Genomic DNA, 25505 nt, shown 5'->3' with positions numbered 1-25505 from the left:
TGTGAACTGGTCGATGTTCAGTCATCTTTCTGTATTGTAATCAAGCTACCACCCTCTTTCCCACTTATTACACTTCTCATTTTCCTTCTCTGGAAATTAATCTTCACTTTTATTATTGTTATTATTATTTTTTTAAAGATTTTATTGGGGAAGGGGAACAGGACTTTATTGGGGAACAGTGTGTACTTCCAGGCCTTGTTTCCAAGTCAAGTTGTTATCCTTTCAATCTTACTTGTGGAGGGTGCCATTCAGCTTCAAGTTGTTGTCCTTTCAGTCTTAGTTGTGGAGGGCGCAGCTCAGCTCCAGGTCCAGTCGCCATTACCAGTTGCAGGGGGCGCAGCCCACCATCCCTTGCGGGAGTCACACCGGCAACCTTGTGGTTGAGAGGACGCGCTCCAACCAACTGAGCCATCTGGGAGGCAGCTTAGCTCAAGGTGCCGTGTTCAATCTTAGTTGCAGGGGGCAGAGCCCACCATCCCTGGCGGGACTTGAGGACTTGAACAGGCAACCTTGTGGTTGAGAGCCCACTGGCCCATGTGGGAATCGAACGGCAGCCTTCGGAGTTAGGAGCATGGAGCTCCAACCACCTGAGCCTCCGGGCCGGCCCCTTCACTTTTATTATTTTTAATTTTAAATTTATTATTTTTTTATTAACAGACTTTATTTTTTTAGAGCAGTTTTAGGTTTACAGAAAAATGAGCGTAAAGTACAGAGTTCCTGTATGTCCCCACGCTCCTGCCTCCCCTTCCAGTTTCCCGTTATTAACATCTTGCATTAGTATGGTTTCTTTGTTACAGTTGCTGAGCCAATATGATATGTTGCTATTAGCTAAAGTATTAATACATAGTTTACATTAGGGTTCATTCTTTGTGTTGTGTAATACGTTCTGTGAGTTTTGACAAATGTATGATGACCTATATCCATCATTACAGTATCAATTACAATATCATACGGAATATAGTCTCACTGCCTTCCAATCCCCTGTACTCCACCTATTCATCCCTCCCCCGGCCCCTGGCAATGATTGTTCTACTGTCTATTTCCAGAATGTCATATAGTTGGAATCATATAGTATGTAGCTTTGTCAGACTGGCTTCTTTCACTTAGCAATATGCATTTAAAGTTCCTCCATGATTTTTTAAAAAATTTTATTGGGGAATATTGGGGGACAGTGTGTTTCTCCAGGGCCCATCAGCTCCAAGTCATTGTCCTTCAGTCTAGTTGTGGAGGGTGCAGCTCAACTCCGAGTCCAGTCACCGTTTTCAATCTTGGTTGCAGGGGCCACAGCCCACCATCCCATGCGTGAATTGAACCTGCAACCTTGTTAAGAACTCGCTCTCTAACCAACTGAGCCATCCGGCCGCCCCTCCGGCAGCTCAGTGGCAGCTCGTTGTCTTCACTGGTTGTGGAGGATGCAGCTCCCTGGCCCATGTGGGAATCGAACCCTGTTGTTCAGAGCTCGTGCTCTAACCAACTAAGCAATCCGGCCACCCCCACTCCATGATTTTTTGTGGCTTGATAGCTCATTTCTTTTTATCACTGAATAATAATTCCATTGTATGGTTGTACCATAATTTGTTTATCCGTTAGCCTATTGAAGGGCATCTCGGTTGCTTTGAAATTTTGGCAATTTTGAATAAAGCTGCTATAAACGTGTGTGTGCAGGTTTTTGTGTGGAAGTAAGTTTTCAGTTCATTTGGGTAGATACCAAGGAGCTCAATTGTTGGGTCATGTAGTAAGAGTATGTTTAGTTTTTAAAGAAACTGCCAAATTCTCTTCCAAAGTGGCTCTACGAGTTTGCATTTCCACCAGCAAGGAATGAGAGTTGTTGCTGCTCTCCCGTTTGCTGTTGCTCTCTCATTGTTGCAGGATGGATTATTTTGAGTTCTGCCTTGTGTATCCATCCCTGCGTGGAAAGAGGGATCTGGTGTTAGTAGTAGATTGTGGCTGGCCTGTTGTTAGTCATCTTTCTATATTTAGAATTGACAACTACCACCATTTCCCGTTTAAAACACTTCTCATTTTCTTTTAGATCTTCTTATCTGGAAATTAATCTTTGCTTTTGTTAGACTATTGAGTAATAATTGATTGCTTTCCCCCTCTAACACAATTTTATAGCAGATCTCCATATTCCTTAAAATCTGGACTGGACATGCACTATGTAATTAGGGAACCTAGAAGTCAGTTGTTCTTCAAAGTCAGTGCTAGTTGTTGTTTCAACCAGTGTGTTTGAAGGTGCTGTTGTCCCCACAGCCTTGCCCACTCCCAATATTATTGGGCTTCATCCCGCCACCCCCCACCGCATGGGTAAAACTTTCTCTTAATTTTTTCAGCGAATTATACTTAACTCTGTAGTAAAATAAGTACTCATTAAACATATTTTATTGAACTAACATGGCCCATTTGGTAGATTTAAAGCTTGAACATTAGAGAGGGTACTTTTTTTTTAAAAAAAATTAATTTTGAGGTGACTAAACTTGTTTATTTCCCATAGGTAAAAATATTAATGTCTATCATCTAAATACGTTTTGTCTTGAATCTTCATTAAGTACTAATAGAACTGGGTTATAGTTCTTTTGGATGAGAGATGACTATAGGTAAGCTTGTATTTTGGACCATCCTAGTCATTTAGAGTTAAAAAATGTTTTAAATATGGAATTAAGGTATTTTCTGAAACATCTGATACCAGCCTGTGTGTTTTTCGTATTTGTTGTTGAAGGAATATAACTATCATAATTTCTGTTTTCATAGATTATCTTGATAATGGTAATAATAAAATGGCAATTCAGCAAGCAGATAAATTATTGAAGAAACATAAGGATCTTCATTGTGCTAAGGTAAGTTCATTTGCCCTTGAGTTACTTATCTTTAAGTGGGTTATATATTGTAATTTTTACTTTAAAGGGAAAAGATATTTAATTAGTCTCTTTAGTTACTATGTGTGTTTTTTAAGAGTATTTTTTTAGGCCATTTATTTTCTTGATCACTTAAATGCTGTAAATAGTATCTAGGTAAAAGCTAGCTATTTATTTCTTTGGACATAACTCACCTAATTTAATTATTTTATTTTTGCAGAATTTTTTTTAAAGCAATGTTTTGCTTTCTTAATATGACTGAAATAGGAAAGAATCTTGATTTGGCCGTGTTTTTATAAAATGGTTTAGTTGATTAGCAACCAAGGCAGACCTTACAACTTATCTAGTACTTTCAAATCAGCTTTCTATGGTTTATATTTACTTTTCTGTCCTTTTAAACCTGATTTATCTTTTCTTTCTGTCAGGTTTTAAAGGCAATTGGTTTACAGAGAACTGGAAAGCAGGAGGAAGCCTTCACCTTGGCACAGGAGGTGGCAGCCCTGGAACCCACAGATGACAACTCTCTGCAGGCACTAACTATTCTTTACCGGGAGATGCATCGACGTATGTTTCTTTTCATTGCTTTTAAACCTGAGTTTAAGGGTTTGGCTATTTTTGATTGAGTTCTCTATTTGTCTGATTTACTTATCACTGGTGATTTGATTCGGCAGCCAAGGTAAAATAATGCATTAACCATGATATCCGAAGACTGTAAACAGAAAGGATGTATTACGCGTATTAGGATCCTTGAATAGGAATGAGGACTTGAGTTTCGTTTGTACATTTTGATTTGCTAACTGGAAGGGTTACCCTTTTCTTCACTTTTTAATGTGGAAAATTTCAAGCATAGACAAAAACAGAATAGCATCATAAATCACATTGTACCCATCACCCACCTTTAGCAATTAGTGACAGGTGGCCAATTTTATCTGTACCCCTCGTCCTGCCAGACTATTTCCAAGCATATCATAGGTAGTCTGCCATTTCATCTGTAAACAAGTATTTTTATTGTTGATTTCTTAAATATTTTATTGTGAAATAATACATATTTTTTATAATATATATGCTAGAAGAATATATTTTATGTATCAGTGGACAGTTTGATGTGGAATAATGAACATTCATGAACCTACCGCCCAACTTAAGAAACAGCATTATCAATACTGAGAATGCTTTCTGTATGTTCCTCATCAATTTCGTTTCCCCGTTTACCTCCCAAGAGGTATTTGCTGCCCTGAATAATTTTATTCTCTTGCTTCTCTTTAAATCTTTATCACATTTGTTTTTCTAAGTAATGCATTGTTAGTTTTGCTTAACTTTGAACTTAATATAAGTGGATTCATACTACATGTGTTCCGTGACTTGCAGTTTTCATCTAGTATCCGCGTGGTTGTAGTTATTGAGGGATGACGTTGATTTCGGTATATGGATTCACTCCCAGTGTTTTTAAAAGATCATTTATCTATCCCACAAGTATTGGCTGAGTGTTTCTCTATGACAAGTATTGTATCAGAGTCAAAGATGAAAAATGTTACTCAAAGCCTATAAAGGGAAGTAGATTATGCATTATATATTAACAAATGCTCTAAGGGTTATTTAAAAGATTTAAAGATGACAGAAGGAAGCAGTGATCAAACTGGGCTGCAGGAGCACAGGTGGTGTTCAGGGAAGGATGACATTTGACTTTGTAGAGGTCCTTGTGGAGAGGATTGTATTTGAAGTGGGTCTTGGATGATGTTCACTGAGGAGAAAAGAGAGGAAAGGTGAGTCTAGGCAGAGGGAGCAGTGTGGAGGCTGGAGGTGTGACACTGCACAGGGAATCTAGTGGGACTCAGATAGTTGGATGTGGCTCGAGCATAAAGTGCTGGGGGAAAGAGTCAGGAAGGAGACAGGCTGGATCCTGCCGGGTCTCGTATATTGTGAATATGATGGGGAGGCCCGACCTATTTGATGTTTCACTGAATAACACCTACCCAAGAGAAGAATAATGATCAGATGAGGCGAAGTAAATACTTTCTTCTTCCTTATGAGAAGAGACATCTATTTCCTCCAAATGGGAAAAAAAGTAAATGCTGTTACGATTTAAGTTATACTTGAACAATGAAAGAAAATCCTATTTCTCTTTATCTTAGCGGAGTTAGTTACAAAACTTTATGAGGCAGCTGTGAAGAAAGTTCCCAATAGTGAGGAGTATCACTCTCACCTCTTCATGGCTTATGCAAGAGTGGGCGAATACAAGAAAATGCAACAGGTAACTTGACCTCCAAACCTCCTGGGCGGTGGGACTTGCTGTCAGGGGTGAAAGTCTCTTCAGTGTGATTTAACTGCAATGGTGTGTGCATGTGTGCATGTGTGTGTTTGCATATGTGTGTAGAACTGAATTATGTTATTTGTGTGTGGAGATCAGCCAGTTACTTTCTCTGTGTGTTTTAAAGATGAACTGTTATTCATGTTTTTAAAATGTTTTATTTGGGGAAATTTGATTACAGTGTTCTTTTGTGGCCTGATTGTAGGTTTTGTTTGGTTCTGGTAAGTTGGCTTCAAAATGTCCCACTTCAGTTTGTCCCAAATTGCTGTAATAGTTTCAGAAAATGGGCAGAAATCCCAGGGCAAAAAATGAACAGATTATAGAAATATTAACTTTCAAGTTTACATCTGATTTGTAAAATTAACTGTTTATAGCCTGCTGAAGATTTTTAAATCCACCAGGGGTAAAAATCCCCATTGCTTGGGATACTTGATTTTTTTTTTTTTCGGGAGGCAGCCTGTTTGCCAGTTAGTACATTTTAGGTGTTCCCTGTATACATGTGTGGGAGCTGCATTTGGACTCGTTTGGACTAGTGGGTGGATACAGCTGACAGGCGGGAGAAATGAAACCTGTGCTCTTAAGCCCATAAAGGATTATGATGTCATGCTAGCTTTTTTTTTTTTTAAAGAAATGCTTTGTTTGTGGGTATAATGTCCTCTGAAGGCAGTTTTCTTACCTGGGTTTTTATTTTGTCTTATTCTTTCCTTTAAATATCAACCTATAACAGTAGATAAAACAAGGAGGGTGGAAGGTATTAATATAAGCCCTTCTTAAAATTAATCTTTTTATTTGCTTATGCAAGTTTTTAAATTGGAAGAATTTTTTTTGGCCCAAGTATAATTCTTTGAAGAAATTTTATCATTGTTTTATTTACTGGTGTGGATTCTCAGAAAAAGTATTCAGAGGTTATAAATTTTCTTTTAACAGAAAATGGGTATATTTTAAAAAATTAGCAGCACTAACATAAGCGTGTAAATCATAATGATTTTTACTTCTAGGAATATGTTTTGAGCAAAGTATATCAAATGTTCATTAATACTGACATAGTTCAAGAAATTGTGGTCCATCTATATGGTAGAATAAAAAGGAATATCCTATCCTTCCCAAATGGTAGTGTGTCTTTATTTGCTGATATAGAAAGATGTTCCCAATATATGTTAATTGAGAAGAGACTGATGTGAAATGGCCTCCTCCTCCCGCTCTCCTCACATCCACCCCTCCTTAATAAAGTATGTATCTCTAAGGGTATGTACCAAAATGTTACCAGGATACAGAGTAATGGGTACTTTTCATTTTACATTCTTTTTTTTAAAGCACGTGTTCATTTCATGATCTCACAAAATATAGTTTTGAAATTTATATATACACATATATTACATAAAATAACAAAAAGGACAAATTCATGCAAAGCAGTATTAAGGTAAATTTTGAAAAAAAAAGGGAAAAAAATCTGCCTCTTGAGTAGATTTTATTTCTGTATAATTTAACTATACCTGTTGCCAGAGATACATACAATTTTGCATCTTATTTTTTGAGAAGTTGCTTTGATGTGGCTTAACAGTTACAGTTCCTTAAGATGTTTGACCTATAGCTTGCTTTTGCATTATTCCATTATCATGTATTGAAAGAATGGAGGAGTACTCTAGTGTTAAATGTTTTAGAATATGACATCTAATTTTTATCCTACCTTTGTTGCTGTTTAAGGTAGTTACAATTTCTTAGCTTATATGTATGTTTATTTTGGAAGTATGGGGTAATAGGTGTCTTACAAATTAAATGTCATTGTTTCATGAAGGTGAGGGCTTTTGTTTTGTTCACTGCTGAATCCTCAGCTCCTTTAATAGCATCCGAATGATAAATATTTGTTAAATAAATGAATGATTTGCATAAATTGGTGGAGGTAGGAAGGAGGGAAGCCAGGGAATCAGAAAACTGAAGGATTTCTACTGCCCTAAATGACATCTCTGGCAGGTCAAAAGAAAAAAACAACAAAAAACCAAAACCATCTTGAACGAAGAGTTGCTAGTCATTCACATGATGATTAGACTTTCCTTTTTCTATAAATGACATTCTCATTCTGAGTCACCAGCTTACAGCCATTTTTTTTTCAAACTTTATTAGCAGAATGTTAGTGTCTGTAAGATAGGGTATAGGTATGAAATTTTTGTCTTCTCTATTAAAAATTCATATTTTATACTCTCTTTTATTTCTGCATGTCATTATAAAAATGTTTTCTTCCCTCCAAATTATCAAGTAAAATTGATTTTCTAACACTTTCTGTTCCATTCCTCCCGTGTTTGGTGTTGGAAGCAAGGCTCTCAAGCCATCTTAGGCTCCTGTGTCCTGTGTGTCTGTGTTTGTCTCCGTTTTGATTCTACCTCTGCGGTGTCTTTGAAGTCTCTTTTCTATTATATTTGATCTATCTCTTCCTTGGTTAGTTCCTCATCACCTCACTTTTTCCTTTCTATTTTATTTCTTCACTGCTAAATTACACTCCCTAAAAGAGTATAGATTTATACTCATGGCTCCCTTACTCTGTAAGACTCCTTTTTGAACGCCTTACAACAAAGGTGCCTTTCAGCCCTTTTCCCTACTACCTGCCCTGTTTCCCCAAAAATAAGACCTAGCCAGACCATCAGCTCTAATGCGTCTTTTGGAGCAAAAATTAATATAAGACCCGGTCTTATACTATATTATATTATATTAATTATATTACATTATATTATATTATAGATCCAGTCTTATAGTAAAATAAGACTGGGTCTTATGTTAATTTTTGCTCCAAAAGACACATTAGAGCTGATTGTCCAGCTAGGTCTTATTTTCAGGGAAACACGGTACTCCTCTTAATCCTTTGTTTTAGCTAAATGTCCTACTTCTTCATGTCAACATATGTCTTTTCTTTCTTTAATGTTTTTATTCGGATTCATTTTACTCCTACCTAGAATCGATGACTTACCCATTCACCTCAAATATATTTGTATGTGTATCCTTACCCCTCGTCTTTGCCTAAAGACATTCTGTTTGAACCTCAGGGTCCATCTGAAAGGCTGCTACTTCGGAGAAGGCTTTATTAATATAATTCCCTTTCCTACGTTCCCTTGAAGAAGAAAGGAATAAGCAAACTTAATCTTGCCTTCTTTGGAAACATCCTAGCATGATGTTTTTGTATAGGACATTTATTTTTATTGCCAAGTGTATTTTAGTTGTTTGTGTATTTGTCTTATCTCTTTTCCTAGCTTTTAAATGCCTTGGGACTAGGACTCAATCTTTGTATCCTTGGCAGGAATAGGCATTTCCTTCCACTTAATAGGCGCTCCGTGTAATTTTTAAAGTGGATTGAAGATAGCAGAAGATTAAAAAAAATATTAACTCTGATAATTAGCTGACGGAATTCCTGGCATTGATTACTAGTTGGCTAATTATGGATAGGTTCTCAGTAATGTATGAGTAGGTCTACTTTCCTCCTTGTTATGTCCCTGCTTTTAAGTATTTGTATATTATACATTTCTCAATGAAAGGGTTCCATTCTAATTGATGGCATCTTGAAAGAACCTGACTATTTGCCTAACATTTTTAAATTATATCAGAGTGATCTTTTCTGATTCTGAAGTTTAAATATGCTGTCTGGATTTCTTTGCTTATTTGTTTTACTACTATAACTGGTTAGTGTGATATCTTCAGTAAAGTTTGTTTACTGATGTACATTCATAATCCAAATTTTGTGTTTGGTATTCTATTGAAACTATCGGCTTACAGTATTTTCTAGAAATACTGGGTTTTACTTTGAGACAATCTGGTTCAAAAGGTGAAATATTCCTGATGTTGTAAAAATTCATGTTTGTGATTACCTCTGTTGCTCGCCAATAGAGAATATCCATCAAGTAACTAGGTACTTACAGTAACTGGGGTATGTAAATGTGTTGCTATTTGCCGAGGATACTTGCTGCCACATATCTGGATCATTAATTGCCCTCTATGATGTTTTCTAAATTAAGTATTTATGGCTCTCTGTCTTTCAGGCTGGCATGGCTCTATATAAGATTGTCCCCAAAAACCCTTACTACTTTTGGTCTGTGATGAGCTTAATTATGCAAGTGAGTATGGCATTCAGAATGGGATTGAGATTTGTTTTTATTTTTGTATATAGTTATTGTCCTTAATGTGTCTTCTGAATGTCTTGGGTAATGTGTTGCAGCATGTGTCAAACAGACTTTTCATATTGTTAGTTGACGTTTTGAGTTGGGGAGTTTTGGTATTCTTTATGAGTTGGTATATTGGTTTATTTGTGTGTAGCACAGACTGTATTTCCCCTGAACCTAGATCCGTTTCTAGGTTATTTGATCAAGTATGAGCCCTGAAATGTTTGATATTTTGACTTGAGGTTTGTCTTTACGACATTATTGTTGGTTAGTGAACAGGTAATTGAAGTGGGTGGCCTTGTTTTCTCATTTCTGCATTATGAGCCTCAGTTTGCTCTCTTGCAGAATGGAGATGCTCGTCTCCCAGAGCTAATGTAAGGACCAGAATGAGACGCTGTGGGAGGGGATGGGTGGTAGGAGTTAGAATGTAACGGTTAAGAACAGAGAGGCTGTGGGTTCAGACAGGTACGTGTTCCAGCATTGGCTTTACCACATGTCTTGGAGAGCAGTGGGGAATATTAACTTTATCTGTAAAATGAGCATAATAGCTATTTTGAAACGTTGTTTACAGGGGGTGAATGAGCTCTGAGCAGAATCTCTGGCAGTTTTAAAATTATTAATACCAGGCATCAATTTTAATTATCACTCTAGGGTAATTGTAGCTAATAGTGAGCTGTATAAACAATTGGCATTTTCCTTCTAATGTGTGAACATCTCAAAAAAGACATCTGAAACACTTTGTAAACACTTGATGATACCGTTTATATATATAATAATCAGTATAGGCATACCTCCTCTTAACATATTTCTAGAAAAATGTATGAGTAACCTATTTAAAAGTTAGGTCATATTGTGGAAGAATGCGTAGGATAATGAGCCTTTAATAAATAAATCTCCTGTAGCGCCAACTACTCTCTAATGTACTTTATTGACAAGTTCAAATTAGGTCTGATAGTTGACATGTTAATAGAATGATATTTATGTGCTGGAGTCACAGTAATGGTCTGCATGGCAATAACATAAATAGATAAAGAGTGCAAGCAAGGGAGAAATTAGCACGAAACATTTTCTTTCTCTTCTAGTCTATATCAGCACAGGATGAAAACCTCTCAAAAACGATGTTTCTGCCCCTTGCTGAGAGAATGGTAGAAAAAATGGTGAAAGAGGACAAGATAGAAGCGGAGGCTGAAGTGAGTTAATTAAGCCCAACTTTTGTATGTACATGATTTTGATACTGCTACAATATTCTGTTACAATATTATGAACTATTGCTTTATTCCAGTTAGACAGCTGGGTCCTCAGTCTTGCCTTTTGTGTAAATGCAAAGCTTCGGAAGCCCCCAGCTTAGGTATAATGAACATTGAATTGTTTTCAGCAAGCACTTTAGTCTGAGATGTATACAGATAAGGGGAGATACTGTTGTCTGATTCTTACTGTTAATTTTATCTTATTTGAAAATAGTGTTCTTTTCTAATGTTTTAAAAACACAAATGACCATCTTTTTATTATTGAAAAGTTTCAATGGTTGCACCTGTTTGTTTGTTTTTTTTTTTTTTTGGTAAGGTTGAACTTTATTATATGATCCTGGAACGTTTGGGGAAGTACCAGGAAGCCTTGGATGTCATCAGAGGAAAATTAGGAGGTAATTTTGAAAGTTTTCTTAAAGTATTTTTTTCTTGTTTAAACATGAAAAATGTTTATTGTGGAAATTTTTTCCTCATACAGAAACATAAAGATATAAAGACATTAAAAAAATCACTTGTGATCGTTTTATGTTCTGGACTTTTCTGTGTTGTACATTTATTTCTTAAGAATATTTTTAAATTGAAAATAATTCGTGGATTTGTAACATTCAAGGAGTGTGAAAGGTTCTACCCCAGATCTCCAGCCTTCTACCCTCTAGGTTCTTCTCTAGGTACTTGTTCTGTATGTCCTTCTAAAGATGTATCTCCCTCCAACCCCTCTTTTAAACCACAAATGAGAACATACTGTATCTCGCCCACAGACAAATCTTAATCGGTTAGCACAGATTTTTATTTATAATTTTTTTTTCTTTTAAGATTTTAAGATGTTAATGCCTCCAGTTAGGATTTGTGCTCTGATACAAACATTCTTTTTTTACTTGTCCCGTGAAGGCATTTGAGTTTGTGACCTTTGTTCTGCATTCTCTTATAGCCAATTGTTTGGTTTTTTTAACTTAGATTATGTCTTAGAGATACACTTCATTAGCGCACTCTTTAGTGACTGCCCAACGTCCCATAGTATAAATGTAGAGGATTTTCTTAACCAGTCCTTGAAGGATATTTAGGCTTCTTTGCAAGAGCCATCTTTGCTCTAAACCAGATTGCCCTCCAAGAGGCTATTGTGTGTATTCCTCTCAGCTGTGTTTATCAGTATATAATAGGGCTTGTTTCTTTGCATACTTACCAACCTGTATTATTAAACTGTTTATCAAACTTTTTAAGTTTTTTAATCTGAAGGGTAAAACATATTTTATAATTTTTAATTTAAGAGGGAGGATAATTATTTTTTCATTTATTTAAAGCCATTAATCTTTTCCTCTTCTCTGAGCTGCTTTTCCTATTTCTAAAAATTTGATTAATCTCCTTTCTGATTTGCAAGAGCACTTTATATGTTAAAGAAGTTAGTTCTTTTCCATTGTGACAATACTTCTTCCTTTGTTGTTGGAACACTGATTTGTACAAACTTCATAGATTGAGTTAACGATTCCCCTATTTTAGAAATTTATGACCATGATTTTGGTTCCTAACAATTTACACGTGTTTGATGATTTCCTTAGGAGAAATTCCTGGAAATGCAATTATTGTTTTGGTAAACCTGGTCTTTTAATTGTAGCTTTACAGTCATTGGGAGTAACTAACTGTAGATGAGTAGTCCGAGATCTCTCATTAGGGATAGTCTCTAAAAAAACTTTGTGCTATATGTACTATATATCCTTTACTAGATAGTGCAGTCATATAACTGTCATACTAACTGATACTTAGCTACTTTAATTATATAAAATGGAGGCGGGTTTTTTTTTTTTTTAATGTTACTTACTATCTAACTTTAGCCTTCTTGCAGATGGATACAAGTCAGCCTTTCTGTTTTTACTCATCTACATTGTAGTTCTATGTGTAATTAAAATTTAGATACTTAATAGGAAATTCATAATGTAATTGTCAGTATCCTTAATCTGCTAATCTGTTCTAAAAGGACAGGGCAAATTTAATTTGGTCAGAAATATAGTCCTAGTTTTCCTGTTCCCAGCTGTAGGGAAAGAGTTTGTTTTGTTCATTTCTATTGTTTTATTCTTTCTCCTAACATCTCACCTTGCTCATCCCATTCTAGTCCAAGCTTATTTGATGTTTTGGAACTGTGTGGATGGGAAGTCTCTCTGGACTTACTATACCAGTTCCGAGGTGCTGTTAGAGTTTTGTAAGTGTATCCCACATACTAGATCCTCAACTTAATACATTCTGGATCCTTGTATTTTACAGAAAAAAAATTATTATAAAAGTTTAGGATCTGAAATGTACTTTTTCTTTTCAGCAAAATAATCTTTAGTAAGATAGTAGTTTGTATTAATAGTGGCTCCATTTTCTAAGAGAGTAAATAAGAAAATGTGGTATTTTCCTTCTTGTGCTTGGACTTTGTTTTGGTTTCTGAGCAGAAATGAAACTGGCTTACCAACTATTATAACTTTAATTGTAGAGAAGTTGACGAGTGAGATTCAGAGTCGAGAAAATAAATGTATGGCTATGTACAAGAAGTTGAGCAGGTGGCCAGAGTGCAATGCCCTTTCCCGGCGCCTCTTACTGAAAAAGTGAGTAGATGCTTTTTTTTTTGGACTATGAGATCAGAGTGGGGCTTTCAGGTGTTAGTATTGACATTTTTATCTGTCTTTTGAGATTTCTGGACACAAAGTGAAAAATTATTGTAGTGTGTTCTGGATGTTTAAAAAAGCTTTTGATGAACCTTCATCTTTCAATAAAGAGGTATTCGGTCTTTAGAATGAACGCTGAAAATCATTAATTTGTCAAAAATTTAATATTCAGTGTTGGTCTAAAAGAGAGACCTCTCCCCCCTTTAGAAAGTGTTAATGGGGGGAGTTTTCTGTTAAGAATATTAGTTTTTTAGACCTGGTCATTTTATTGAAGGGAAGAGTAGTCTCTTAAAAGTTTCTTCACTTTGTAAATGTCTCTGGTGTGCTGTCCTTTTAGGGCTGCAGAGGAAACCCCGGGAGGGGGGAGGGTCTCTCCTAGTAAAGCCTAAAATATAACTTAGAAAATAAGTTGAATATCGTGGTTCCTAAGGCAGATTTGTCACAACTTGGGTTTAATCCTGTGTGCACCATTCAATCTGATTTTAGCTCAGATGACTGGCAGTTCTATCTGACTTATTTCGATTCTGTCTTTCGACTGATTGAAGAGGCCTGGACTCCTCCTGCTGAAGGTGAACAGTAAGTTGTCTTTCCTGAATTATAACAACACTTTTTAATATGTTGTAGCAAAACAGTTTTATTGTAAGCCTAGTTGAATTCTCTATTTCTGTTTAAATAATTTATCTCTTTCAAAGTAAGATTCACCCCCCCCATTTTTAAAATGGTAAAATAAATACATGTTCATTGTAGAAAGTACCCATTCTTTTTTTAAGAGGTAGAGGTGGTTAGTCACTACAACAATCAAATGCCAAAATTGGGAGTAATCATATGCCATGTTATCTGCCAGAATATGCTTACAGCTTGCTTTTACTCCCATTTGTACTCTAATTATCGAAATGCTTTTTCTTTTTGTTTCTTGAAATCAACTTTGCTTGACTTTAAGTTTTGGGAGTGACAATAGAGGCACAAAATGCCTTTTTCATGTGTTTATACCTAGCTCTTTAGAAGGAGAAGTACATTATTCTGCAGAAGAAGCTGTGAAGTTTATAGAAGATCGGATAACAGAAGAATCTAAAAGTTCTCGCCACCTTCGAGGACCACATCTAGCTAAACTAGAGCTGATTAGACGCTTACGGCATCAAGGTTTTAATGATGAGTACAAACTGGGTAAGAAACTGTAATGATTTGGGGGGACCCCGGAGAAGGTACAGGAATGCTCCCGATACCAAGTGCAGTATTGATTATCTGAGTCCTACAATGACTGACAGAGTCATGTTTGAGAAGCAGACATTTCAAAACCTGAAAATATTTACTAATGAATGGATCAGTTATAAAATTAACCCTCAAGCACATGTTCAATTTGACTTAACATTATCATTTCTCTCTATTCCATCAGTCTTCGTCAGGCATTCTCTTGCTGACCCAACAATTATGTCAGAATCAATTTCAAAGTAAAAATAGCCAGTTTTGTAAAAGTTTCAGGATTTCATGAAGTGGACAAAAGCTTTCTTGAAAATCTGCTCCCAGCACTTACAAAACCACTGATGAAAGAACATTTGGCTGAGTTAGAGCCATTAACAGTCGAAGAGAAAATTTATAAGGATAAAGACAAAGTTGGAAAAAAGGATGATTTTGATGGTGAAACAGTAAGAGAGGCCTTCAGGAAATTTGATGGCGCCCTTAGATCTTTTTGTACAATGGTTCTTTTTGAGCTTACTACGGGAGAAGTGAAGGGTGTCATATTGTGTTAGTTTATAATTTTGTTGGAAAAAATGTTACCCCTTCCCCCCAAAAGCAGTGATTCTTTGCTCATACTAAGCATTAGCTTATAGTAATTATACTGTAAATTTTGTTAAGTTTCAGGTAATAAACTTTAAGTTTTCAATTTCATTTTTTAAGGTAAAGCTTCAAAGAAAGCTTTTCTCCTACTCATCATTATAGAAACTTTGTTCTCATTAAAAGTTGATAAACTTTAAGAGGATGATGGTCACTAAAACCTATCCTAGAACATCTCTGGACATTTCGATCATCTAATTAATGTTCTCCAACTAATTATGGGCTTGTCTCTATCATTCCCTTTCTACATTATTCACAACCAATTTTGAATTCCATGTTGACTTCTTTCTTTGGGTCTCTCAATAATCTGTCTATGTTAGCACCTGAATTGCAAATGAAAATTTCCATGTGACCTTCAGCAAAATATTGTTAAAATAGATTCCAAAGCTGGACAACATAAAAGTATCTGGATCTGCTTTGACACTTGCTATCTTCTATCTTTCTCATCCTTCTTACCAGTCCATACCTTACAAATTTGTGAATTTGTCTAGTCTCCACAAAATTTGTTTTTACCAGACCAGTGAGTGATTCTCTTTTGGATCACAGAGTCCTGTGAAAATCTGATTAAAGCCATCGATCTCTGTTCCCAGAAACAGGAATTGGGACCTAAATTCTTACAGAAGCCCTGGGTTAAAAATCTCTGCTTCTTAGATCTAGCTCAGTCTGAGAGCATTTTATTTTTATTATTTTTATGTTTTGTTTTTAATTTGAGGAAAAATAAAATGAACTGGTAGCTTTCTGTTTCCAGGTTTAAATTTTACGTAGTGATTGACTTTGTTGGAATTACTGGCCTGTGGTTCTTCCCATGTATTTTCTCTTCTGTTGGTATGCCTGTTAACAAACACATACCTTTCATTTAGTTAACATTTATTTGATACTTATGAAGTAGTTTAGGAACTGTTGTGGTGAGAAGCATGTTTGTTTAATGTTTGCGTATAAACTTAAGTCTTTATTTAAACTTTAATGAAAACTTTTTAACTATTTAAACTTGAATCGAATAAAAAGCTTCACATTTCCTAAGTGTAATAATAGGTAAACTGAGTTTGTAAGATTTACCTCCTTTTTATTTTGTTTGTATTTGTTTATTTTTAAATGGGCAAGCCATCTTCTAGCCCTTACTTACTGTCATTCTAATGCATTCTCATTCTCATTCAAGCAAAATTTTAATTTAATTGAAAGAAATGTTTTTTAAATCAGACCTTTTACTTAAATTAGAAATTGCTTCAGTCCATGAATAATTTAGTGATTTTTTTTTTTTCCTCTCTTAGGCGATCCAGAAGAATTAATGTTCCAGTATTTTAAAAAGTTTGGGGATAAACCTTGTTGTTTTACAGACCTCAAGGTGTTTGTTGACCTCTTACCTGCTACACAGCGTACAAAAGTAAGTACGATTCAGCATTCTTTTGGGTGCCTGCATTTATTGTAACTAGGTTAAGTGTTTAGGTTTCCTTTCTAAAATGTGTGAGAGTGCCGAACATGAGATATCAAGATAGCTGCGCTATCAAGCCAAGTACCTAGGGGCTATCAGATTAAAGGCATGATTTCTTGTTAAGTTAAGCCACAGTGAGGATAAGCCCCTGGTAGATAATTGGAATCTCCTTTTTTGCTTTTAGGTTTTTGAGATAATTGTAGATTTACATGCAGTTGTAAGAGAAACAATACAGAGTGCTCCTTATACCCTTCACCCATTTTGCCCCATTGGTAACATTGCATAATTATAGTGGTATAATTAGGAAATTAACATTGATACAATCCACTGACCATATTCAGATTTCACCCGTTTTACTTACATTCATTTGTGTGTGTGGTGTGTTTTGTGTGTTTTTAGTGCAGTATGTAGTGCACATGGATTATGTGACATCACCGCAGTCAAGATACAACCTGTTCACCACCAAGGTCCCGTATGCTGCTTTTTTGTACCCATAGTCACCTCCCTTCACCTTCCCCTTTCCCCATCACTATACTCTGACACCTACTGTTTTATGTTTCTATAGTTTTGTTATTTTAAGAATGTTATATAATGGAATCATATTATGTGTAACCTTTTGAGGTTGGCTTTTTTTGCTCAACATAATTTCCTGGAAATTCATCCATGTTGTTCCATGTAGCAACAGTTCATTCCTTTTTATCGCAGAATAGTATTCCATGGTATGGGTACACCAGAGTTCTTGAACCTGTTTCTACTTTTTGGCTATTGCAAATAGAGTTGCAATGAACATTTGTGTGCAGGTTTTTTGTGTTACTCAATAAGTGTTTTTGTTCAATAAGTGTTTTTTCTCTGAGAAAAATGCCCAATAGTGCAATTGCTGGATATTATGGTAGCTGCATGTTTAGTTTTCATAAGAGACAGCCAAACTTTTCTGCGGTGGCTATCCCATTTTTAACTCCTGTTAGTGTATGAGTGATTTAGTTTCTTTGTATCCTCATCAGCATTTAGTGTTATCACTGTTTTTTTTATTTTAGCCATTCTGAAAGGTTGTGTAGTGGTATTTCCTTATGGTTTTTATGTGCATTTCCCTACTGGTTAATGATGTTGAAATCTTTTCATGTGTTTATTTGATATCTTTAGATTTTCCTCAGTGAATTGTCGATGTCTTTTGCTAATTGTCTGGTTGATTTGTTTTTGTTTTTCACTATAGAGCTTTGAGAGTTCTTGAGATAGTTTAGACACAAGTCCTTTGTCAGATATGTGGTTTCAAATGTTTTCTCCCAGTCTGTAGCTTGTCTTTTCATCCCCTTAACAGGATCGTTTGCAGAGCAGTTTTAAATTTTGATGAAGTCTACTGGACTCCCCTTTTATTGTCTTATCTTGGATTTGCTTAAAACTATAACAGTTTATTTCAAATCATGATTTAATCTTGCTGAAGCAGTTTAAAACGCTAAGTCTTAAGGATTTAAAAAAAATAAACTTTATTTGGAATATTTTTAGATTTACAGAAAGGTCACCAAGGTGGTCCATGAAATTACACTGTACTTTTCACCCAGCTTCCCCCAATGTTAAGATTTCAAATTACCACGGCACGTTTGTCAAAACTTAAGAAAACTGACATCGGCCCATTACTATTAACTAACCTCTGGACTTGGTTTGGATTTCTGCAGTTTTCCATTAATGTCTTTTTTTTGTTCTGGGATCTAATCCAGGGTACCACATTGTAGTTAATTGTCATGTACAGTAATCTCTCTTATCTGCAGGGGATACGTTCTAAGACCCCCAGTGAATGCCTGAAACTGTGGATAGTACCAAACCCTATGTATATACTATGTTTTTTTGCAATATACACACCTTTTCATTTAAAGGAAGCACATTACGACATCTCTTTGGCATATATGAATTGCCAGCATTGCTACTCTTGTGTTTTGGGGCCATTATAAATAAAATAAAGGTGACTTAAACACAAGCACCGTGAGACCACGACAGTTGATCTAATACCTGAGTTGACCACTAAGTGACTAGTAGGTGGGGCTTGACTAACACAGCGTGGAGATGCTGGACAAAGGGATGAGTCATGTCCAGGGCGGGACCTAGCGAGACCGCACAAGATTCCATCACACGACTCAGAATGGTGTGCAATTTAAAACTTATGAATTGTTTATTTCTGGAATTTTCCGTTCAACATTTTTGGACCACTGTTGATTGTGGGTACCTGAAACCGCAGAAAGTGAAGCTGAGGATAAGGGGGGGACTGTTATATTGGGAGCTTTTGACATGAGTGAACCAATATGAGTCAGTTAGATACCGAGATGGAGAACTTTATCTTTAGGCTCCTCATCCACGGCACCATTGATGGCAGCTTCACACTCTGTTCCACATCAAAGGTTTTTAGCATTTAGCCCAGGTGTCCTTGGTAATGGGCAGTTGGAGTACTCTACAATTTGAAGAACAGAGAGCCTGAGGGAGGGTAGAGCACCATATAAAGACATATGGGTGTGGATAAAGAAAGCCTGTGACTGGTCAGCTTATTCAGACCTCTGTAATTAATGAAGGGTTGAAGTCTTCTTATCACAGGGCTGCCGCCATCTGTGGTTCCAGAAAGCCTCTGTCTTCCCCTTGTGGGATGGACGAAGTGCATTGGGACACAGTGGGCGGTGACTGGAGTATTTGGTGGTGACTGTGTCATCAGTCCACCAGGGCTCGATAGTGTGGCAGGACTGAGGTTTCACATCTCGGGCAGATGGAAGCGTGCATTCCCTAACTGGTAAGTAGCCTGTGGTCTCTCTGGGTTCTGAAATGACCGTCACCATTCACTTTGGTTTTAGGAAAGCTATTCTTGGGATGCTGTGCTTACAGTCTTCAGGCCAAGCTCTGGATAAATTGTAACATATCCAGGGGTCTGGGTCGTAGGAGGACTTGAAGGCAGCTGGGAGAGAAATGGTTGAGTGGAAGAGAGAGAGGTTTGCTCTGGTGGGGACAGAGTACTTCCTTTCTCATCTTTGAAAAGCTCTCTTGTAGGAAAGGGTTGAGTACTGGGACTAGCAAGTTGTTGCAGGGAATTCAGAATTTGGCTCAGTGAGAAAAAGATCTTTTTAGTAGCCAGAATTCTCTAAAAATACAGTGTGTGAGTTTCATGGTAGAGAAGAGATTTAAGCAGAATCTAGAACCATGTGGGAGAGATTCATTCATTCATTGTTTGTTGCACATACGTATTATGTGCTAAGTGCTAAGATAGGGAACAACTGACCATGTGGTGCAGTGCTTACCGTCTTCTAAGTTGAAGCATCAGCTGATAGCGCTGCAGTAGAGGGAAACTTCTATTGCCTTCAGCTGACATTAGTAATGGTTTGCTAATACAAATCTAGTACCAGTAGCTCTCCTTTATTGGTGTGTTTGAAAACCTTGGGTCATCTCATGTGACCCCATCATCGTAACCTACTGAGAGGAACTCTCTAGAAATGCTGGAATACTAGTAGTGATAAGGTAGTCATTGTTCTGTGAGACAAAGGATTTCAAGCTGCTGCAAAGAGTTTTGTAGTCCCACGTACATTTTTCAGTGAGAGGGGTAATTTTGCTGCCACAACCTTTTAAATGTGGGAGGACTTCAATAGCTAAAAATTCTGCCACTCAGCAGTATGTTTGTCAGAGGACTACAAACTGTTCGAGTAAGGTTCAAGCTGAGAACTTCGTCCTAATGAAATAGGAGCCAAGTCCTTTGAAAATGGGATTAGCCCCTAAAAGTGGGCCAGTAGAGTTCGGTTATCCTGAAGTTGCTCACCCAGGGTGATGTTTTTATCTTTTGTTTCCTTTGCCTTGGCATTTTAAGCTAAACATTGGAATGATTCCAGTTTTTAAAGAAGCTTTTTGCATAGCAGTAAAACTGTACCAACTAGCATAAAGAATGAATTGAATGTATTGTTTCATAACAAAACCTGTTTGGAAGATTCTTCTTCAGCATTCACTAAAGAAGGCATTAATAATAAATGCAATATATAAAATGACTTACAAGAATGGAAGAACTGGCAGTAGAAATTATGTAGACATTTAATCAAAAACATGACAACCAGTGCCGCAGTTTCTGTTACAAATGATTATTTGATCATAATAATTAAAATGCATCCAATTGAAGCAAAGTTGTTACAGATGTGAAACTGCATGATTTAGTGGGATGTTAATTTTAATTTGTATCAAAAAATTACATGTATAAAATTGAAAAAGTCAAATAGTACTACAAGGCTTCTGTTGAAAAACAGTAGCAGCTCTTGGCCGTCTCTACCCCTGGGTCTGGGTCTTTACAGGCAAATCACTTTTAACTCTTAACTGTATTTTCTATTACGTACCTCCGTATGTCTAAATTAAAGACTTACATAGCTATTTGTTTATTTTTACAGTCATAGTCTTCATCTATTGGTGCCCCACTGTGGGTGGTGGTCATTTCATTGATAACATTCCACTTCTCCTCTCACATACTTCCCCCTGCCCCGATATAGTTTAGTCGTTATTCAGTATTATATTTTTATGACGAAATATTCACAGCCAAGCCACTTTGTATATGGAGATTACTGTTTTTGCACAACTTTCTTGGAGTAAATCTCTTTTTGTTCAATTCACCCCAATCAATCCGAAAGAACCATGGAAGTATACAACTCCTCTTAGTATAGTCTGAAACTCGAGGTACTGTGTTTCCCCCAAAATAAGACCGGGTCTTCTATTAAGTTTTGCTCCAAAAGATGCACTAGGGTTTATGTTCAGGGGATGTCATCCTGAAAAATTGTGCTAGGGCTTATTTTCTGGGTAGGCCTTATTTTCGGGGAAACACGGTGGTAGATCTGTAACATTCTCCCCCCAGCCTCTCCCCACCCCATCTCTTACTTCAGAAATACTTTTCATAGAGCCTCTTTGCCACCATCTCTGTTTGGGGACCTAAACATTTGCCTGGTAGCATTCTGGGATCTGGTTCCGAGTAGGGGGAGGGGAACTTAGGCTCTCATCACTGAATAAGCATTTGTGCTTTATCCCTGTTTCCAGCTATGCCTGCTGTCTCTGAGTCCATGGTGCCTCTGGTTCAGCTACTGGGAGTAAAAGCCCAGGCTTCTCCTGGATTTAGGAAGTTCGTCTGTGAGCTTAGGAGGGACAGAATGAGCACATTCTCCCATTTCAGTGCCACTAGCACTTTAGCTTTCAGAGGCCCCGGTGTCCTTTAATTTCTGAGTCTTTCAAGGTTCTGTGGCTGACGAGGCGTGCTGCTAATTGGGGTCCTCCTCGTTGCTTACTGTACACTGACCACCTGCCCTTCTGCTTTTTATCTTGTTAGTGGCTTTTATTTGTTGTCATCTGTTCACGTGTTCTTGATCCATATGGGTTGATTCCTGTTTTGTTCTTTACTCTCATCTTAACGGGCAGAGAGCGCAAATAAGCCTGTGTTTAATAAATGTATAACTGGACCTGGTGTTTTAAAAAAAAATTCTTACCAAATTTAAAGAATTAAAGACATGTTAATGCAAGATGTTGCCATTGAGAGAAACTGGGTGAAGGGGACATTTCATTTTCTTATAACTGCACGCAAATCTACAATCATCTCAAAATAAAAACTTAATTACAAAAGTGATTTAAGGCCACTGACATGTTATAAGTATGCCTTTCAATGTATAACATTTCCTTTAAGAATTTATTTGTATGTCAGTATAATTGTAGGTTGGTTTGTTTTTTGGTAATCTCTTTTCTACAGTCTTACTAAAGTTTTTTATTGCTATGTTATATATTAAGTTGGCGTGCTATAATTTATGACACATTTTCACAATTCTTTTAATCTTTTAGTGCATATAATACAAGGTATTGACCAACTACTTTTGGCCAGCAATGAATGAGTGTGCCAGATTCAGTGGAGTATCACCAACATTATGTTCCTTTAGAAATTCTTTTTTGTTTTAACAATTTCGGTAGATAGAAAATGGTATGCTAAAGGGGTTTTAATTTATATTTTTTTCTTGATGCCTTTTTCTAGACCATTTCAGTATTTGTTAATTATGGCCTACTAAAGACTTCTGTTTTGAGACCTGTCCTCCTTTTTCCACTCTGCAGTTTATTAATCAGTTACTTGGAGTTGTTCCTTTGTCGACACCAACAGAGGATAAACTGGCACTGCCTGCTGACATCAGAGCCCTGCAGCAACATTTGTGTGTGGTGCAGCTGACGAGGTTACTGGGCTTGTACCACACTATGGATAAAACTCAGAAATTGAGTGTGGTCAGAGAATTGATGATAAGGTATCAGCATGGACTGGAATTTGGTGAGTAATCTTTCAAAATGTCCTTCCCTGATCTGCTAAGGCTTAGAAGTCAGTTTTTTGTGTTATTATTATTTTTTTTTAATCACAGCACCCTATTTTAATGAGTTTGGCAAGGAGAATATTTTGTCAAGTGGGAAGACTAGCCAAGTAATGAAATGCAAAGGCTTTCTTAAGCTTGGAGTTTTATTATTACTATTTTCTTCCACATTTCATTTTTCAAAAATTTAAGTGTGGTTGGCACACAATATTAAGCTTGGAGTCTTAAATAATTATAGTTGGCTTCCAGTTGTTTATATTCTTCCCAATCTGCTGAGCTAGCTCTATGTTTCATTGGGGCTCATATGAATTGTATAGTTTATGATAATTGTCATATTTTCTGCTTATAGGCCTTAATGTTAGTAATATATAGACTAAGTGAACAAAAAGAATGTTGTAAATGATGAGATAAATATTTAGATTAGAAGTAGAGACTCTTCAGATTGCTAGATATATGTGATAAAATATAAATTATCTGATTAGATGATATCAGTATTTCTCTAACTGTATTGTAAAAAATTAGGTGAAGTAATGAGTGTATTACTTCAATTATACATGGCCCTTGCTTTTGTTCTTTTCTTCACCTAAAGCCTCCTTCCAAATTTTGCTACTTTCCTTTTGGGACCATTTTGGATACCACCTCTGTTCAGAACTCTTCTGCTCCAGCTGAGTCTGGTCTCACCTTCTTTTGAATCCTTTGATTCATGGCTTATATTTTTCTTCTGGCATTATCCCATTCTTATTTCATTTCCTCTCTCTCTCTTCTCCTTCCTATCACTTTCCTGCTGTAAAAAACTTCTTTGGGGCAGTAACAGTTAAACAAATGTTAAAATACAGATATGAATTTTTTTTTCCCTTATAGGGAAATCCTGTTTGAAAACCGAATTGCAGTTTTCAGATTATTACTGTCTCCTTGCTGTCCATGTGCTTATTGATATATGGAGAGAAACAGGTAAGGAGCAGTAATTTCAGTTTAATTTTACTCTCTCTTTTTGTTCACTATACATCCTTAGACTAATTTTTTAATCTAAGAATTTGATTTATGCTTTTAAATTTTTTACTTCCTTGCCCTTCTCCAGGGTGCTTCTAGAAGAACCCAAGTCTCCAAGTATTCCCCTCCCTGTAATCAGGAAAATCTTAAATCACTGGATATCTGTTTTGTTTTTAAACATCTCTGAATAGTGAGTAATGATGGTAAACAACCTATTATAAAGTTATAATAATTAAAATACAGAGAAACTGATTCACAGATAGATGTATAGGCCCGTGGAATGGAATAGCCCTCTTATTCACTTAAAACATTTACAGGGCCTGCCCGGTGGCTCAGGTGGTTGGAGCACCATGCTCCTAACACCAAGGTTGCCGGTTTGATTCCCACATGGGCCAGTGAGCTGCACCCTCTACAGCTAAGATTGTGAACAATAGCTCTCTCTCGAGCTGGGCTGCCGTGAGTAGCTGGAGGTCGGCGTGAGCTGTCGCGGGCTGCCATGAGCTGCTGTGGGCCAATGACCGGCGACCGACTGCCTCAGCCGGGGGGGTGGGGGGGGGGGAGCGCAAAGCTCATAATGCCAGCATGGGCTAGGGAGCTGTGTCCTACACAACTAGACTGAGAAACAACGGCTTGAACCGGAGTGTGTCGGGGGGAGGCGGGAGAAAGAGAGGGAAAAAACCATTTATGTACAGGAAAATGACCTCTTTTTGGAATGCAGTTCTAATTAGCCCATTTAAGACAAAAATATAATATACAGTAAAGGAAGCATCATGTGTCATTGAGCAAGAGGATGGATGATTCAGCTGATGTCACTGAGATTGCCTTTTCTTTAGGTCACCCCCTGACATTTTCTCTTGTTAGTAGTTTTTTGGGGAAAATAATGTTAGATACTTACTGCATATTATTCACTGGAATAAACTATAGCAGAAATAAAGGGCTGGGGAGAGTGTGCAAGATAGACATAACCCCTGCCCTTGTGGGTCGTTTCACAGAGAATCAGTTTTGATTCGAGAATCAGTTTTGTCATCCTCATGCTTACAATTCTCCAGAGGCGCCCTGTTTTCCTGAGGACAAAGGTCGACTTTTCAAGTAGAGCGCTCTTTATAATCTAGCCTTTGCCTGCGTCTTCAGATTCTTATGTACTTACAGTCCTGAATCTATTCTTTTCCCCCCATCACTGAACATCATGTTGCCTCTGTTTGAAATAACTTTCTTAACTCTTTCATCTCACTTTTACTCAAACAGTGCCTCCGACAAGCCTGTCTTGATTCCATCCCCTCCCTCATTGCGGATTTTATGCCCCTTTTGAACTTTTGTAGAACATTGTATGTACCCAGATGATAGGACTTGTTACACTGTATTGTATTGGGGATGGAGGTAAAATCCTTCTTACCAGCATATTTGTCATCTGAGCCCCAGATTCATGAGGTTGCATAGGGCGGTAAAAGTCACCCTAATGTAAAAACCATTAATGAACTAACTATTTAGCAACCTGATCTCTACTCAGATACCCTTCCCAACTTGTCCCTAATATCCATTCTTGCTGATAGTGACAATGGCTTTGTTAATCTCTTGTTTTTTTGAGCAAGATATTTGACCATTTAATAATAATAACAGTTGGTTATCAGGCACTTGAAAGTACTACACATAAATTAGCTAATTTAAACCCCATAGCAGTATAGTTAAGATTGTTATAGTTTTACAGAGAAGGAAAATACAGCATAGAGAGAAAG

At 36.8% G+C, this 25505-nt stretch overlaps 1 protein-coding gene across 1 annotated transcript in view; it reads left to right on the top strand.

Moving 5' to 3' along the window:
* The window catches only part of NAA25 (N-alpha-acetyltransferase 25, NatB auxiliary subunit), a 57886-nt gene that overhangs the window by 5775 nt on the left and 26606 nt on the right, over positions 1 to 25505 (top strand). The window contains exons 2-13 of the mRNA XM_033098314.1: positions 2752 to 2837; positions 3281 to 3419; positions 4988 to 5106; positions 9186 to 9260; positions 10388 to 10495; positions 10869 to 10947; positions 13020 to 13131; positions 13678 to 13767; positions 14186 to 14355; positions 16293 to 16405; positions 22538 to 22745; positions 23644 to 23733. Coding sequence (XP_032954205.1) covers positions 2752 to 2837; positions 3281 to 3419; positions 4988 to 5106; positions 9186 to 9260; positions 10388 to 10495; positions 10869 to 10947; positions 13020 to 13131; positions 13678 to 13767; positions 14186 to 14355; positions 16293 to 16405; positions 22538 to 22745; positions 23644 to 23733 — 1389 coding nt within the window. The remainder of the gene's footprint in view (positions 1 to 2751; positions 2838 to 3280; positions 3420 to 4987; positions 5107 to 9185; positions 9261 to 10387; positions 10496 to 10868; positions 10948 to 13019; positions 13132 to 13677; positions 13768 to 14185; positions 14356 to 16292; positions 16406 to 22537; positions 22746 to 23643; positions 23734 to 25505) is intronic.

Source organism: Rhinolophus ferrumequinum, chromosome 25 (genome assembly GCF_004115265.2).
Source record: "Rhinolophus ferrumequinum isolate MPI-CBG mRhiFer1 chromosome 25, mRhiFer1_v1.p, whole genome shotgun sequence".
Lineage (NCBI taxonomy): Eukaryota > Metazoa > Chordata > Mammalia > Chiroptera > Rhinolophidae > Rhinolophus > Rhinolophus ferrumequinum.
The sequence above is the reverse complement of the archived record's forward strand: the minus strand, read 5'-3'. Positions and strand labels throughout refer to the sequence as shown.